The sequence below is a fragment of the Ambystoma mexicanum genome, chromosome 5q, assembly GCF_040938575.1.
Source record: "Ambystoma mexicanum isolate Mex_15411 chromosome 5q, UKY_AmexF1_1, whole genome shotgun sequence".
NCBI classification, from domain to species: Eukaryota; Metazoa; Chordata; class Amphibia; order Caudata; family Ambystomatidae; genus Ambystoma; species Ambystoma mexicanum.
Window position 1 is genome coordinate 1,054,966,121 of NC_090933.1, and position 19,082 is coordinate 1,054,985,202.

The window sequence follows — 19,082 nt, forward strand, 5'->3', positions numbered from 1 at the left end:
TTTATGTTTCTTATTGCTCTTGTCTTATTGTTTCTTATTGCTTTGTTCTTATGTTTTGTATAACTATATGTTTGGGTTTTATGTAATGATTATCTATTGAAAAGTTGATTAAATTCAGCTATGCCAATAAAAAAAAACAACAAAACAAAAAAACATTTGAATTCACACCAGAAATTCATTTCAGATCCAAAACACTATTTCTGACATAACTCCAAATCATAGGACTTAGAATAAAGAGGAAAGGTGTTCTGCAACCTTGGGTGTCTTCTCTACAAAATTAGACCACATTCTACTAACTATGAATAATTGATAACATAATACATATTTATAACTCCACCAAACATAATCACACACATTCATGTTGCACATACCTGTGTTCATAAGGACTATGAGAATGCAGAAATCTGTATTTCCCCAATGTGTTATCTTGCTACAATGAGATATGCAAGAAATATGATTTGTGCGGAAACCGATCAAGACTATGCTGCCTCCAAAATGAAGAGCTTTATTCTTTGGTAGTCTGTGTATGTTAAGTAAGCAAATGGAAAGATTTGACCAATTGAAATGTGCGATGTCACTGTCTCATAGTGTGGAATTAACATGAAAATAGATAGCATTTCTGGGCAAAGATAAAGTGCAGCTCTTTGTAAATCCAAGTCAATTAAATGAAGCTCTGTGGGTTTTCACCCAGGTAGTCATGCTCTGAATTTGTGGAAGGCCATACATTTCCACGTATGATTGATTGATGATTTGTGACCCATGAAACCAATAGATATTTAAAAAGAGATATTTGGGGAAGAAATGGGAACTTAATTGTGCCACCTCCATTTCCATTGAAAATGATGCCAAAGTAAATTGCATTATCTCCTTGCTTGTAAAATCGCACAATAGGGAGAGGACTAAGCACAAATTAGACTTGAACTCGAAGTTAAGTGTGAGTAGTAGTTATTCATTTATTAGAAAATCATAAAACTATATTCCAATGTAGAGTGGATAGACCCCTACACTGAGCATTCTAACCTGATTGCACAGCGTGGTTAAACATATGCCTAAAGAGTCTCAGGCAACTCACCACAGCTTTCATTCAACTTCCATGCGTATGCTAGAAACCCACAGCACAACATGTACACATGAGGTGGGGGGTTCATTTCAGATGTGCTTTTTATTGATGTCGTTATCTGTGCAACCTTTCTCTGATTCCATACTTGTTTCTGATACTGGAGAAAATAAGGGTTTTAATCTGCCATTTACCAAAGAAAACTAGTTCTATGTAAATGTCATAAGAAGTGTTGAATACATTGCCCATAGGCAGCTATGCAATTATGGTCTTAGATTGTGTTGTTTAGAAATTACATTCTCCTATTAGAATTAGATTCAGAAATGTAATTAAATTATGTGTGCATGGTCTCTTAGTAAGATTCTCACAGACAGGCCCATTCTTGTTTCTAAACATGTTATGCATATTCCGATATTTAAGTGTGACTCCTTCCCCAGCATAAAGTTAGGGGACCACCTTTAAAGTGATTTAATTCTAATCTGTCATGTTTCTTGTCCCAGATTTGTGGGGATGGTTCATGTACCAGGGGGTGTTAAATTAGGGGATGCACCTTAACAATATCTGTAATTGAATCCACAAAAGATCTGACACAACCAAGGACTCAGCACACACAATAACACTGTGTGTATGATGGGAGAGACCTGAGGGTATCCTCACTCCTAAACCCCCTGAATTCTCTTCTTAGGTGGCCACGGAAAGGCCATCGCTCTTGGATCCCGATTAATTTGACCCAATTGTTTTGATTGTTTTTAGGGGAAATTTGGTCAAATTAAATTAAATATATATATGGGGTGTGGTGAGGTTAATAGGAAAAGGCAGAGGGGAGTGGGGGGAGGTACGGGGTGTCTCCACCTGCATTTTAGAACAAATAAAATCAAATAAATTTCGGTCAAAAAGGAAAAGGTCAAATATTTTTGATCAAGTAGACCTAAACCACCCACAAAGCCTGTACTAATAGATTATCTCCAAAGATTGTCTCCAAAGACTGTACTTTTTGTAAAGACCTTTCAACAGTGACCATCCTTTTATGTAACATGTTAGGCATACTACATGGTCATTCCCACCAACTCTTGCTTATAAATTCAACATTTAGACATAAGAACAACATTTGTGCTCCTAAAAAGTACTTTTACTCCCAACCTCTTAAACTAGGGAGTAAAATACACTAACCTCAAATTCATACCTGCAACGCTCTTTACAATGTACACAAACTGCTACTGTCTGGCTGCTGCACCTTTCTTATAGAATTACTGATGCCTTAATGTCTCTGAACTGGATCCCAGAGCAGGTTATAAATATCAATTTGAATGTCCTGTCTGTAATCCATTAAACATTATATGGGAAGACAGTCCTTATTTACTTTCCTACTTCGCCACGGTACTCTTCTGAACCTTGGCGCTTATCTGTCACCCAAATCAGGAAAGATCATTTTGAGGATTTTTCTTGCTTAGACAAGGTGTTTTTGCAGGAAACCAGGGGGCATTTGTCTGTTTACTGGATTGCTGGATTGCTCCTAAGGGCTATCCTTTGCTTAGTAGTAAGTGTGGATATATGTACCATGAGGGTGGGGACAGTCCTTCTAAAGAACACATGTGCATGCGCCTAGTGCAAGGGTGCTAGCAGCATATCCTAAAAGGACATACATGTTGTAGAGGCACATGAAGAATATAAAGTGTAAAGGCAACATTGCTTGTAAGAGAAAGTTAATATGAATATGAGAAACAGGAGATAGCAGTTTCCAGGACTTTGGTACCAACATACATATAAGCTTTAGATTCCATGTGCCAAAAGAAGGAAGAATTCATTCATTTAATGATATCTTTATATCTGATAATCTGTGGTTCTGTACAATGTCAAATTATTTTTGTCATCCAATGTCTTGGGTTTTGTTGCACAATTCCTATTGTCTTGTTTCAAAAAAGAAACCTTGAAAATGCTTTTCAATTTGTACGTTTTTGTGAAAAACCTCTATGTCTTGGGTTTTGTTGCACAATTTCTATTATCTAGTTTCAAAAAAGAAACCTTGAAAAAACTTTTCAATTTGTACGTTTTTAAGAAAAGCCTCAAAAAACCTCTTCAATTTGAAAATTTTCAAGAAAAGCCTGAAAAAGCCTCTACAAGTGTTTCACCAGGAGAGTGGATCTTCAGGAGGTGAAAGTACTCTTGTGCTGATTTATCCAGTTCAGGATATCGCTGTTTGTTTTTTAGAATCACCAGACAGATGATCAATCTTTTTGTGCTGGGTGAATATGATGCTTGCAGCGTGAAGAGGAAGAAGACGGTATTTCTTTCCTTAGTAGCTCAGGCGTGCGTATATGTGGAGGACATGTGGTTACCAGAGATGTATGTAAATAATTCTGTGTTAGGGGATGTGAACAATATTATAGCTATCATAAGTCTGTGAGAGTGCGTGTGTGTGTGAGCACTACACTTCCAAAACTTTGGAATTATTTGGTTTGTGTGAAGTCATGAGTGATGTCATTAATTACAGCATTTGAGCTGTTGTATCTCATGGTTCACATGAGAGAGCACTTCGACAATAGTATTGATGTTTCAGTCAGTAGTGGAAAAGCTTTGCTGCACTGTGCCCATTCTCCTATGGACTTCAATAGATGAGAATCATTGTTCATGTTTTCGGATGTACTGTAAAGTGTTGATTTGACTGTACTCTGATATTTGAAGTTTGCATTGAAATACCTTTATCATTGGCTCTCAAGGGGTGGCTGCCTTATTTTCTTATCAATTAACGAATTTAATAATTTTGACCTTATATATAGTGCTCGTTCATGTTAATAATCATTTGAGTTCTTGAATGACGTGACTGATTAGTAGAGTGTACCTCTTCATCGAACTTTGGGTTTCATTAATATTCCTTGGTTGTACATATGGAGGCAACTTTAAGAATATATGTCATATCTGCTGAGATCGATAATGGAATCAGTGATGTCATGTGGTATGAGTTGTGATGTCATCGAGTATGCCTGCTGTGATGCCCTGTGTGTCCCAAAGCTGTTAGCACTGAAGGAGATCCGAGATGCCCTGGTTTGTGAATGACGCACATGTTGTGCTGCAACAAAATGAACATTTTTACAAGTGCAGATACGTTTGTGAAAACCCCTGTGTTTGCTAATTCGGCCGACACACTTAATAATGCAACTATAATCATAAACGGGACACATGAAACAAAGCAGCATGCATTATTCTGCACAACCGCGAGTTCTCAATGTGGCCTCAACAGAGAGTGATTGTGGAGAAGCATGGTAACTGATGATTGCCACTCAATGATTGCTTACTCTTCCTGAAAAGCAAATGAACTGTCCCCCCATCTGCAGAGGCCACTACAATGAAGTGCACGTGCACAGGAATCGAGAAGCATGGGCTGGAATGTGGAGAGCACTGGAAATGCAGAGCAGACGTGGTGCACTGAGTTGGCTCTGCGAGAGGACTGAGGGAACATTGGGAGTCCTTAGCAGAAGTGGTGCACTTACTAGGCTCTAGGAGGGGTTGCAGAGCATTGCGAGTCCTGAGCAGAAGTGGTGCACTGAGCTGGCTCTGCGAGGGGACTCAGGGAACATTAGGAGTCCTGAGCCAAAGTAGTGCACTTAGTAGGCTCTACGAAGGGATGCAGAGCATTGGGAGTGCTGGAGCAGAAGTGGTGAACTTACTAAGCTCTATGAGTCGATGCAGAGCATTGCGAGACCTGAGCAGAAGTGGTGCACTGAGCAGGCTCTGCGATGAGAATCAGTCAATATTGGGAGTCCTGAGCAGAAGTTGTGCACTTACTAGACTCTACGAGGGGATGCAGAGCAATGGGAGTGCTGAGCAGAAGTGGTGCACTGAGCTGGCGCTGCGAGGGGACTCGGGGAACATTGGCAGTCCTGAGCAGAAGTAGTGCACTTACTCGGCTTTACGAGGGGGTTCTGAGCAGAAGTGGTGTACTGAATGGGCTTTACTCTACAAGGGGACTCAGGGAGTAGTACCAGGAGACTAAAGGATGGCTGAAACCGGTCAAAGCGCTGTGCGCTGTGGTGATCGTAGTGGTATGCATCAAAAATCATTGTGTTTAAACTTGGTTATATTGATTTACCTCACAATATACTATTTATATTACAGGCTTCCTGTAACATTGCTTCATTGTCCATGCTTATTTGGTTATTGAAGTGCTTGTTAATCTGAGACTCCCTGTATGGTCTCCAAATGTCGTACAAAACCTCTGGTTCGCCGCTACTGAAGCACCTTGTCACAGATGGTGCCCTGAGCTTACACTGATTAAATGCTTTTATGCCTTTATTCTCTAGAATGTGGGAGCTTCCTGTAATGGGAATGAAACTCCACTTTATGGAGAATGGGGATATTTTGGAAGGGTAGAGGTGTATCTCGCATCATGCTCCCAGCCTCTGGATTCACAAGGACTCACTGAAAATCAGAAACAGATGCAATAGTGACAGTATGACCTGTACAGCCGTGCATAGCTTTGGACCTCGGTACTTGCTCTTCTCTTTGATTCCTCTGACAAATTACTGTCATGCCCCAGTTCTAAGGGGAGTCCCTGACAGTGCGGGAGCTGTTCTTCTCGATTGCAGCATTTAAGTTGTGGACTTCTCTTCTACTGAATGTCTGTGGTCTCCAAGGTGGTCCTGAAGTCTGTGGACAACTCGATTTTTACATTTGATGCTGATGGGCTGCATCAAGGGGTCCGAAGCCTGCAGCTCTCCAGATGTTTTGGATTATCGCTCCCGTGATCCCTCACTATACACTCTACTGGCTTAAGCTGATCGGGTTGTAGTTCGAACATCTGGAGAGCAAAAGGTTGCAGAATTCTGCATTATCCAGTGATCTGATTAATTGCTTTATAGAATGGTAACTCTGTACAATCTTTAGTGTCAGATGTCTTTCGGAAATTAGATTGAATTGGTTTTGGTCATATCAAAAGGTCCCCCACAAATGGCAGAAGCTTCACTTTGCAAGACCCACTTACATTACATTACATGCTGCATACATGCACTACGATGTTGCAGAGTATAAAGTGCCAACTTTACTTGTTTTAAAATAAAAATCTACAGCTGCCTTGTGCACACAAATGAATGCACGGGGCACTTTTGGTTACAGTGCTGGTTCACGTGCTGGTAAGCGTCAAAAATACATTTCCTGACCTATTGTAGAATTTTGTAATGAAATATGATGTGAGATGATAGCTTCCAAGTTTCCTTTTGATCTGCGCTTCGCCTCCCCCACGCCCGGTCACCTTGCTGCGTTATCAGACCTCAGGAGAATGTGATATTTCAAAGGCATGATATCTTATTTGCCTGGGATTGGCACTTGTATATGTTGCTGACCCGCTGTATTTGTCAATTACTTTGCGCAGTGAGTCCCACCAAGGAGATCAAGATAGTGTCGGCGGTGAGAAGAAGCAGCATGAGCAGCAGCAACAGTAGCGGGTACTTCAGCAGCAGTCCCACCCTGAGCAGCAGCCCGCCAGTGCTCTGCAACCCCAAATCAGGTAGGAAGCTGCTCCATATCAGACATCCAAAAGAGAGGTGACCTTAACAGCAACCGCTAAAGACGACCTTCCCAAGTTCGTCGTCCTACATTGCATTAGTATAAAGGTCAGTTTAGAAAAGAGGACCCTTTTGGAAAAAATAAATCCTTTTGTTAAATTTGTTTTTAATGTATTTATTGTTTAAATTGGGTTGGTGGGGTTCCCCCATACCTTGCCTTTCCTCTCATCACTAATCATGTTCCCTGCTATTCTCCCTTAGTTACCCTTAGTCTTTATGTTGCGAGAAATGTCCCTTTTTAACTCCCTCAGCCCTAATGCCTTTAACTTAACATTAACTTAACGTATTCCTTTCAGTAGTGATCTGCAATCTGTGACTCTCCAGTTTTTTAGACTGTGCCCCCCATGATCCTTTGCCATTGACTTTCCACCTTTCTGCTGCTGATGGTAATTGTAGTCCAAAACATCCTGGATACGACTTTTGGCCTTTAATGCATTTTGCCTGTCGCCCTTTAGATTTGGCGCCCTTTACACCTGTTGACCTTTAGCTGTCTCACTGTATGTAGTTCGACTCTCTTTTGGAGACTGTCTGGGTCTAACGCTCCCAGAAGATATTTTTGCAACAATATCAATTGCAACACTTTAGCAAGTCTGCTGCAAAGACCTTTGCCATCCTTAGCTAAGTGAATGTTTACCCCTCCTGCCCTCTAGTGCCACATTTCTTTTTTGTAAGTGCAACGTAGAGGTGGAGCCCCAAACAGCCGTCAAGTATCCCTTTACACTACCAGCGGCCCTTTTCTTGTGAACTGTGACTTTTAAAGCAATTGGCTGGATTGAAACTTTTGGCAATTTATGAAAAAGCAAGCAACAAGTTGTGGTATTCAGGGCAGGCGTTTGTGCATACTTCTCTTAAGACCGCCGCCCTTTACCACGTCAAACCACTCTACTTTTATAATACATTTTAAATGGCAGTTCTGGCTGCGTGAGCATTTTCATGTCTTTCAAAGGTCGCGATTTAAGATATAGAGGTTTGGAAAACGTGAACATTAAAACATGCACTTTTCAGAGAAAGTAGATGATTGGTCAGATTTATCGACCTTAATGTCAGAGACTCTCAGTAACAAACATGGATTTTCAGTTCTGACAAAATAAAATAAGCATTAGCAATGCCAAGAGTTTGGGCTGTTGTGTAGGCATGGGAAAGTCACTTTCCAGGCACTGCCGTAGTGGCCGTTGATGGTAGCAGGTGCAACATGGTGCGAATTCCCGGGCATCTAATAGCAGTGCCTGGCAAATGCCCTATACTTATACACAAGCCAAAACTGCTGGCTTTGCCAATGCTTGTTTTTCACAGTACGTCATTGAAGGACACACATAATGCTTATAAATCGAGTGGCTCAAGGTAATACCCGTAGTGCTTTTACAGCTCCAATTAAGTTATTAACTCTCAGAAGGCTGCTTTGAAAAAACACAGTCAGGCACTTTGAATGCACCATTTGATGGTAAGGCTTGAGTAAAAATTCTGTTATGTAAAATACTTTCATAAAGCACAACCTGCACCAACAACAGCATCATGGCGCTAAGCAACTGGAGAGAAGGGAAAGCACAACACCTACATTAAAAATGTCTTCAGAGCACAACAAAAAGAAAGATAGTCCTGAGTAGCGCAGCGAGAAAGCGGAATAGAGTTCCAGAGCTGGGCAGCTGCAACAGAAAAAGCACACCCCCCAAGTCCATGAGCACTGAAAACGTGGGACCCGAATACAAAATGAAGTAGCAGAATGCAATGAACGAGATGGAAGATAAGGGCAAAACTTAACTTGCAAGTGCTCAGGACCAGTGCCATTGAATACACAGTGCACAATGCATAGCGCTTTAAATTGCATGTGCTTCAAGACATGGCGCCAGTGAAGAGAAGCAAGAATAGGGGCGATAGAAACACGGAAATGAGTACCAGTAGTAACTCTAGCTGCAGTATTCTACAAGACCTGGAGACAGTGAAAAAAGATATGCAGGTTGAGACAAATACAAAGAGTTACAATAATCAAGAGCACCTGAGACAATGGAAGAGACCACGATGGGGAGAAGATTTACAAGCAGAAATAAATAACGTTACAAAGAATTTAAGCTCAAAATAAACTGACTGACATACAGAGCTCACCTGGGGCTCCAAAGAAAGAGAAGAAGAAAGCTTAATTCCAAGTTTATTGTCAACGCGCACTGGCTCAGGAAGCGGGCCAAGGATGGGAGGCCAAAAAGCTGAGGACCAAAGTGAAGCACTGGACGGAGGGTAAACCACAAGGACCTCAGTTTTATCACCATTAAGGTGAAACCAGTTGTTACTCATCCAGGCATTAACATAATGTAAACAGGCATAACAACGCTCGGCCATAGACTGATGCAGAAGATCTAGATGAACCAGGATTTGGGTTTCATCTGCATAAGAATAATATCGAAAACCAAAAGAGTGAATAAGCTGAATATACATATTAAAAAGAAGAGGAGAAATAACAGACCCTTGGGGAACACCACACGAAATAAGAACAGAGGGTGAGATAAAAAGAGACAGAAAGAGAGATTGAGCTCAGAGAGAAAAAGAGTGAACCCTAGCAAGGACCGAGCCAGAAATGCCCACTGAGGGCAAACTGTTGATAAGAATAGAATGGTTGATAGTGTCGAAAGCAGTGGTCAGTTCTAACAAAATCAGCACTCTGACACCAGCAGGGTCTGACAAGTGAGCCAGGTCGTCCACTGCCGACACTAACACCGAATTGGTACTGCGACCGGTCTGAAAGCCAGATTGAAAAGGAACCCAAAAACCAGAGTCTTCAAAAAAAGAGCGAAGAAGAAGCATAACCAAGCACTCAAGCAGTTTCATGAGAAAAGAAAGAAGGGAAATAGGCCGGAAATTGGAAATAAGAGAAGGATCAAGAGAAGGTTTTTTTTAATAGTGGGATCACCAATGTGTGTTTAAGAGCAGAAGGGACAGAACTAGTATCAAAGGACTGATGTATCACACATGACGCCATCTTGGGAGGAATGGGTGAAACTAACCTGATCCCTTTCTATCTGTGCCATAGGGACCAGCTGTTGCAATCGGACATGACAACTTAACACTAGCAAATTATAATACCCTATTCTTATTCTGTTAGTAATAATTAATCAGACCTTGTGCTCTGTACACAGAAAATACATTCTGTTTTTTCTACAACAATGAAATCTCACTTGGTTTTAAATATAGTGTGTACATTTCATTTCAGACTAAAATATCAAAGTATTTTATTTGGAATCAGCCCCCATGGGAATTTTCTCCCAGTCATCCCACTCCAGGGATTTAACTGAGAAATGGTTCTAGACGGCATTTGCCAAAATACATTTGGGAAGTTTCCATACTCACTTTTGAATTATTCAGGTCAGCTGGCTTTTCCTGGTCTCTTGCTCCTTTTTCCAGGAAAGCAGGTGTGCCTCAGGTAAATCTGCTTCTGGCTTCCTCATGAAGAAGCCCCTTTCATCTCCAGATATTATCCAAGATCATCACTCATACATTTGGAACCAGTGTTAGCCTTTTTTGCAGCTTTCAAAATAAATATTAGCTCTCTCTATTACCTTTGTCTTTCTTCTCTTATAAGTGAAATTGTTCCCACACTATGTCATCGTACCTTCACACTTTTTAGTTGGTCACGTCTTTCCATTTGCTTGCTTAATAGGCAGACACTTTCAAAGAATACACCACCCAATCCTCATTGGTTGATTATATTTCTGGACATGTGAAAAGGTGGGGGTTGTATGGTCTAGCAATTTTGAATTCAAAATGGTATTTTATCCCATATTTTATCATAGAAATGTGACCCTTTAATGAAATATGGATTCCTGGATTGCTGTTGATTCCGTAAATTTAGAGATACTCGACATGAATATGTGCGATGAAGTATACGACAGTTATTAATATGTATAATTTAATACACTTGTAACACACTATAGTAGGTCTAATTCTGCAGAGGTGGATTTCACATTTGCAACACACCTTTTCATTTTCATATTGTTATAAAAATTAAGGCAAAAATAGTGTTTTGGTTTTGAAATGTCATTTTAATACCAAGTGTGAATTGGAGATGTGAAAACATTCCTGCGCTTATCTGCAATTCATTATTGACCTGGATCAGTTGAGAGGGCCTTTTTGTTTTAATGGCTTCATCTGGAGAATTGTATGGCCCAGTTGCAGGGTCGGACTGGGACAAGAAATAGGCCCGGTCACCCAAAATAAAGTGGTCCTCGCCTCAAAAAAGTGGCCCACCCCTCGCCTCACGACCCTTGACCTCTGATGACATCACCGGAAGTGATGTCTTTTGACCCCACCCCAAAGTGACATCCCGGGAAGTGATGAAACACGACCTTTCACCCCTTGACAAAATAGGAAGTGGCATCAAATAGCATTGTTCCTAAGTACACTAAACTGTGAATCCAAGCAGACGTCCAAGGCCAAATGATAATATGTTATTGTATAGCACTTACGCTTAAGATCTTTTTTATAGAACAAATATGCATATAATATCACCCAACCTGTGTTGGTACTCATGTATCGACCTAAGAAGGATGAAAGGCTTTTTTTAAAAAAAACATTTTTTGAAACAAATATATGTTTTTTTTCAATTATCTTTTCTTCCAAACCGGCCCATACATGGCCTGAAACCGCCCCCACTCCACAGGGACGATTTCGGCCCAGCAACGGGCCGAAAGGCCGAGGGGCCAATCCGACCCTGCCCAGTTCAACCTTCACATATTAAGTGTAGTAATGTTTGTTTGAAACTAAGACATGCCTAGTTGTCATATAAACAGTTAATATGCTTATTAGCTCAGAACACCATCACTGAGACATTGCCACAATGCATTTGAATGGATTTATTAAGGATATCCAAAAGGCCTTGCATTGAGAGATTTTAATGGTTTCTTTGATGGCTTTTAAATATATAGGTCTGTTTTCTCATGCCCTACGCTTATTCATGGGCTCAAGGAGTTTTACATGGTTTCAGCTTGTTGTCATGTTCCCTGGAAAATCACCATGGGGTAGGCCACATTACTAAAACAATGTCTTATATATGAAAGGGTGTTTACTTCTTATTGCATTGACAGTGCACAAGCCATTCTTTATCAATACGCTACAGTTATTCTCCCCTTTGTGTTCAACATTAGCTGAATAAGAATCCCATTGCAATTTAAACACTGTAATGTTACCTTTCTTCATATTTAAATAGGGAAGAGCTCCTTTTGAAACCAATCCTATGAGAGCCTATGAAATGACAAGTGAGTTTTCCTTAAAAGCGCTGTTATCTTCATACATTCATAGTTACATTTGTAGTCCCTTTAAAAAATGCAAGCCACGTTTTCTTTTGTGTTTACTGATATTTTCCAAATAACACATTAACCGGCGCCATTCATTTAAGAAAACGTGATTATTATCTGACTCCAGAGAGTTCCTGCCAGGCAGCCTGCAAGTGCAGCTTGATGATGGGGGCACACTGCGTCTCACAGTCTTGAGTGCTTCATTGTGAGCAGAGGGTCTCGGTGCACCGACATTGCTTGCTTTGTATCTTGCAAAGCACAGTGATTGCAGACTATGCGCCTCTTCTTCAGCTACAAACTTGGGTGACATTAGAATCTCATTACATCACGGGGATACACCCAAAACTCTCTTCTGGTGGTAATCGTGGGATGGTTACACCCCCCCTTTATGAGATGAACAGTATACAGCCTAATCTAACATAGAATGTGCAAACTTCCTTCTAATCCTTCCAGAGCAAATTGCCAATGCATGTTCATCTCAGAAATCTAGTCTTCACTTTGCTTCTTAGACTAACAAGCGGACACCAGTTTTTAGCAGTAGAACATAAGGTGGTTAACCATCCTGCCACCCTCTTATTGTCCGGATCCCCGTCCCTCCCACGGCACAGCGCCTCTACGTCCATTTAGTATATACTGTACCTGCTCCATATACAAGTCCCAAACACTCCACTCTTCTCATGCGGCCTTGTGTTGCTTGGATACAACCGGTGTGCCATTGACCACAATAATACATCTTGCAGGTTCATGACTGATCAGCCTCGCGGTGCCTCTGACTCTCAAACCCACCAGTTCATGACTGTACAGCCTCACACTAAAGCTGCAACAGTATGAAGTCTGTAACCCACCTATTATGGCCTTGCAGCACCTCGCTGCACCTGTTTTGTATCAAGTCTGTAACCCACCTATTATGACCTAGCAGCATCGTGCTGCACCTGTTTTGTATACCTAGCGTTCACCTGATGTAGCCCCCGTACCATGAGGCCTGGCTTTGCCAGACTGTGCACCTACCTTTACCTTGTCTTTTTGTGTAGCTATGTACCTGATGTGGCCGCCCATATCATGAGGCCTGGCTTTGCCAGACTGTGCACCTACCTTTACCTTGTCTTTTTGTGTAGCTATGTACCTGATGTGGCCTCCGTACCATGAGGCCTGGCTTTGCCAGACTGTGCACCTACCTTTGCCTTGTCTTTTTGCGTAGCTATGTACCTTATGTGGCCCCCTTTACCATGAGGCCTGGCTTTGCCAGACTGTCACCTACCTTTACCTTGTCTTTTTGTGTAGCTATGTACCTGATGTGGCCGCCCATATCATGAGGCCTGGCTTTGCCAGACTGTGCACCTACCTTTACCTTGTCTTTTTGCGTAGCTATGTACCTTATGTGGCTCCCTTTACCATGAGGCGTGGCTTTACCAGACTGCGCACCTACCTTTACTTTGTCTTTTTGTGTAGCTATGTACCTTATGTGGCCCCCACATCATGAGGCGTGGAATTGCCAGATTGTGCACCTACCTTTACCTTGTCTTTTTGTGTATGCCATATGTGGCCCCCTGTAGCATGAGGCGTGGCTTTACCAGACTGCGCACCTACCTTTACTTTGTCTTTTTCCGTAGCTATGTACCTGATGTGGCCCCCACATCATGAGGTGTGGCTTTACCAGACTGCGCACCTACCTTTACTTTGACTTTTTGCGTAGCTGTGTACCTGATGTGGTCCCCGTACCATGAGGCATCGCATTGCCAGACTGTGCACCTACCTTTACTCTGTCTTTTTGCGTAGATTTACACCTGCAGTAGCCCCTGTGCCATGAGGCGTGGCTCTGCCCGATTATGCTTTTCAAGATCCACCTGCATGATGTTACCCTTATATGTGGTCTTGAACTTTGTAGAATGTCTCTTTGCACTTACGGTAACTAGCGTCTAGATGCCTGAGAGTTTTGTGTGCTGCTATAAATAAAAAAAATAAAACATTTAAAAATTAAATAATTGCCAGCAATTTAGTTGGCCAATTAAAACTGTCTTGACATATGTCGAGTTCACACATTGCACTAATGTACCTTAAAACATCTTTTCATACACCAATTCATGCACCAATTATTTGGCCTTAAAATGCTTATGTTAACCTTCTCATGTCACCCTACCCTGCAGTGATGCTCTACTAAACTGAAACATTAACCTACCTCTGTCTCAACTCGAATAAATACCATCTGTTCACGCGATGAAACATTGGCTTATCCTGTCTTTGTAAACAGCCATTTATTTGGCAGCTCATTTCTTTATACTAAATGTGTTACTTCGTGACTGCACTTTTGCATATGGCAGTAAATTGCTTGTTGAATAATGCAAAGATACATCGTAGTCCCTTTTAGTGTTTTTTGCATTTACAAAGAAATTTGCTTCGTGCTCAGTAAGATTTTTTTTTAAGAAAACGTGATTATTATCTGAGCACAGAGAAAGAGGAATTGTCTCATGTATTTGAATGTTCACCAACGTTTCTTTAAATCATGCATCTATAATGTGTATTTGTAAATACTATTATGTCCATTGGCATTTGTGTAGCACATATGTGCCACTTGTGCAGCCTATGTGAGTTGTGTTAGATGTGAGGCATGTGCTTGCATGTGTGGCCGCAAAGATTGTGCAATAAGCCTCAGATCCATACTTACTGGTGGATGTGTTTGTGTGCCAGGTAGCCTTTTGCTAAGCTGACGGGGTGGGAGTCAGGCGGACTGGAGCCCAGAATCGGATCTAACCAGGATACTTAATGGCTGCACTGCTTGAATAGTCAGGTTTCCTGGGATCGCCGGTGGTGGCGGATGCTGCAGATTCAGTTTGGACAAGACGTCCAGAGTTTGAGTCACTAGATTGGGGAAACAGCGAAGTACAGGTGAGTTTGGTGAATAGCATGATAGGAATTTCAACATAATGCTAAGTCCAGGTTACCATCTGGAACGACCTTCCAGATAACCTCAGACTGGAAAGCAGTCACTCCTCATTCAGGAAGCAGCTGAAAACATTACTTTTCCGGTAATTCGCTATTTTCCTGCTTGGACTCCTTCAAGTCCCCCCTTTTTCTTTCTACGTAGTCCTGTGACCTCTGTCTCTTTGTGTTTTTGTCACGCCCTGATGCTTGCGAGCTGCGGCGCGTTATAAATGTATAAATAAAATAAAATAAAAATAAATATCCTTGAAACATGGGCTGTGGATGAGGCCCCTGAATTGCCTACCGTGCAATTCATAAATTGGGAGAGGCCCTCCTGCAAATTCTCCTACAGGAGGTTTGAGCTCAAGGAAAACGTCTTAGGATGGCCAATAAGAAATGTGGGGTCCTTAGTTCATGAAAGGAGGGTTGACAATAGCATTGATTTATTTTTTTAATGCTAGACTGTCTGTGAGGACATCTGGGGCCCTTGGGATGTTCGATGGTTCTGGGGTGTGCCGATTTTAGCCTGCCATGGGATGGTTGTGAGAGGAGTGCCTTACAAAGGTCATAGTCTCTGTCTTTCCAGCACTGAGTTTTCATCTTCATGCAATAATACATTTTGAGTAGAGATGGGCTGAGATCATGGTTGGTTGAGTGCTGGCATTTGTGCAATCTGAAATTAGTACCTGCCGTGCCGAATGAATATTGAAACAAATGCACTGATTGGTGCATTTGCAAGCCTTACCTTACCGGTAAGCCCGCACATGTTGCGGCGTGACCCTCGTGCCGGTCTTCCTTTTTTTTTTCTCTTCAGGACATCATGGAAAGGAAGAAGGGATTACACGTAGCCCTTCCCCCCTTCCATAGCGGATATTTTCTTCATTTACTATGGCCACCACGGAAAAGGAAAACAGACTACGTTACCCAGTCTGCAGCAGCCATTCCCCCGTCCCTTTTATTTTTGGCCGCGAAATGCAACGCTTGTCGCAATCAAAAAAAACAAACACTAGTACCCTGGTCTAACGGGCCAGGGTACTAATGGCAATAAGCCCCTCGCCGGTGGGCCATTACGCTCCGGCTTGTAACTATGGGCCCTGTGGCATTACCTGATGCAGTAATGGCCCGCCGGCTCGGGTTTATTGCCTAAATATGTTGGGAGCTATCAGTACAATTGCTGCAGTTGAGTCTTAAGGATAGGATGATGAGGAGAAGAGGTCCAAGGCAGGGCTTTAACAAAAGGATTGTGCCCTGTAAGAACTGAAGTGAATTGTGGAAGAGGAGAACACGAAATGGCGAGGGGCAGTGTAGTATCTGCTTTGTGCTTGAGTGTGATATCAGTATGAGGGATATCATGTGTTGATGTGTGTGTCTGTATGGAATTCTACCTGCTAGAGATCCTTACCAGGACCCTTACATTGATTACCCGGGTGGTGGAGCACTGGTGGACCCTTGTACATGGATGCACTTTCTTGCGAGGTGTTACTTATATAAAGGTTTTACCTGGGAAGGTACTGGACTATAATGGGAGATGAGTGTTTAGTTCTGACTGTAAGATAGGCTATCAACACGAAGGACATTGCGCTGTGGTAACGGGAGCGGCTGCCATCTGCACCATCCACAGGAAAAGCCCATAAGCAAGGAAACATTTAACCGGCGGAGTGGTAGGCTGTGGTCTGAAGGCTATTTGGAGGCCCCAAGTAGCAGTGGGTGAGCAGACTGTATCCCAGCCATGTAAGCCCTGTAACAGCGTGTTATGCCGTTGTGGAGAAGATTGCATAATTGGAAGGATGCTGGCCTTGGCTGTGGAGCAAAGAAGCCAAGTATAAAAGCAGGGTTGCTGTACCTGCAGGTTGTACAGCACAGAGGCAGGCATAGCACTGTATGGCAATGGTGACATTCGAGGAGTGCTGTTGTATACCCGGCTGAGAATGCAAAGTGAATAAGATGGACGGATGCTGTGGCACAAATTGCCAGTCCTGAAGCTTCTTTCTTCATGATGCCAGCTGCTGAAATGCTGCAGTTACACTTGCAGAGTGGAGCGAGTGGAGCTGGCGTTCTATTATGGCTAGGTTCTTAAGGCAATGCAGGTCCTATCAGCCACCCCCCCCCCGCCCCAGTGGGATAACAACAACTGCACATAACCTGAAGTGAACGGAAAGGGAACAGCAGCTAGCTGTTTTACATGTGAAGCTGACCCAATGCCATATGCTGTCAGCGCAGTACCAATTAGTGCACCCCAGTGGGATGGCAACAACTGTTCAGAACCCGATGTGAACGGCTAGCGGCGTTACTTGCAAAGCGATCCCGAGGGCATCTGATAACCTCATGAGTTCTGAAGTGACGGCATGGGTCGAGAGAGCTCAGAGGAGGAAGCAGAGAGTGGCGGAATCCCATCATGCAGCTGATGTTAACGCTAGGAAGGAAAGCGGGGACCTGGAGCTAGCAAGGACAACGCACAGCGCCAAGAGGTTCCTCGCTGAGGTAGTCCCTGTGGTGGTGCTCTATGGTCCGTAGGGTGTCATGAGGACCTTAAGAGAGCCAACGATGAAGGTATTATGCATCATCTGTTGAAAGGGGCCCCTAGGGGTCCCTCGTGATATGGAAACAAGGCAATAACCATACACGAAAATATGCGCCAGACACGAGGTTCAAATTCCCAATGCTAGGGTTTAGTGCAAGCAAAACAGTCCCAATTGGCCAACTGTGGTCTCACGCCCCGCGACGTGTTTTTTCTAGACCTCGAGGGACGCAAGAGAGTGAATTACATACATCAGTTACATATATACAAAATGCATATCATACAATCAGCAATGTCATGTTTAACACCCCCCTTTTATTGAGTTTCTTTGAACTCGGGATGATGATGGACATTTCCGACGAGCATGACAATTATGACACTTTCGATGTCTATTCTAGTAACACTGTGCAATTTAGAAAGTGCAGAGGCATCTTCTAGTTGTTGAACAGAACACGGTGCTTCTGTTCTTGGAAGCAAGCTGCACACGGGGGAAGAGTCACATTCCAAACCTTGCTATCTATGAGGTGCTATTCGTGTCCTGGGAGCCGACACGCTCTAAAGGGTTTTGTGAAGGGGGGCCGTAATAGGAGCATAATTCAAGCCTTTAGCTGCTTTATTCTAACATATTCTACCATCGTACGAGACTGGCTGGCAGCTGTGAAATTATTAAATGCCCTGCAGCTCTCCCTCAAGGCTACAGAGAGGGAGCGTGGGCATTCCTTTCTGGGCTGCTCATGAGGAGTTTCAACGAACTCCTCAGTCCCGCAGCCTTGCCCTTTTCATATTCAGACAACAATGTTAACAGTTGAGCAGAGTAAGCAGAATTCGCAAGAATTGCAAGCTGCAAAGCAGTTTAGACAGAAAGCAATGAGCAATGGTTAACAAGCAAAATGGCGATTCTTGCTACGTTTAAAATGGCCGCTTGCTGGTCAAGCATAGCAGTCTGTATTTCTATAATTCTGTGCATAAAACGGTTGGCCTTCGGCCGTCAAGATACGTCCGTCATCCAAACGAAGGTTATTCACTTTTCCAGATTGACACTGTGGAGCATCACAACAAGCGGGCTGTTGTGCACTGAGGCCTCCCTCAAGGAATTAGTTTCAACTTTGATGTCATTATTTCTAGAGCTGAAGTTAAAGGGGGAATATGAGCAAACAAATGTCAGGGTTATATCAGCTGTGACCAGCAGCAAGAGTGGTAAAATAAGGCTTGTAGTTGGATAGATGTGTGTGGCCGTGTGAATTGGATATCTGCGTGAAGTGATGGTTGTGCAGCCTCGTGTTTATATGATAGTCGAGCCGTCTTACTCAAGGTGCTAGTTATGTATTTAGGGTAGTATTGTGAACTAGTTTTATTATGTGGACTAGTCTCATGTCAAACTAAAAGGTTAAGGAAATATTGAAATTCACCCTTCCAACGGACTGGTGGGAGCTTGGGTGTTAAAGTGGGGGCAGTGTTATGCTGCCTAAAATGTCTTCGATACACAGATGGACATGTGGATTTACTAGAATTAGAATGCACAATTTCCCTTCCATAGATGGGCTTCTGCTTGGGCGTGTGGGTGTTGGATTTACATATGTAGTGATGTGTATTTTACATTATTGGAGATAAGACAATTCGAGATGCATACTTCATATTGTTTCTGCGAGTAATTTTATATATATATTAGCAGCTACGGAGGAAACTGTGAAGCACGTCTTAAGGAATGTAGAGAAAAGGGATCCTTGTATATGTCCTTTCTGCGAGGTTGT

The 19,082-nt window shown here is 42.6% G+C and overlaps 1 protein-coding gene across 3 annotated transcripts in view; it reads left to right on the forward strand.

The window, feature by feature from the left end:
- The window catches only part of DEPTOR (DEP domain containing MTOR interacting protein), a 943,485-nt gene that overhangs the window by 611,281 nt on the left and 313,122 nt on the right, over positions 1-19,082 (forward strand). For all 3 annotated transcript variants that reach the window (XM_069621557.1, XM_069621555.1, XM_069621556.1), the window contains exon 7: positions 6,423-6,557. In XM_069621557.1, coding sequence (XP_069477658.1) covers positions 6,423-6,557 — 135 coding nt within the window. The remainder of the gene's footprint in view (positions 1-6,422; positions 6,558-19,082) is intronic.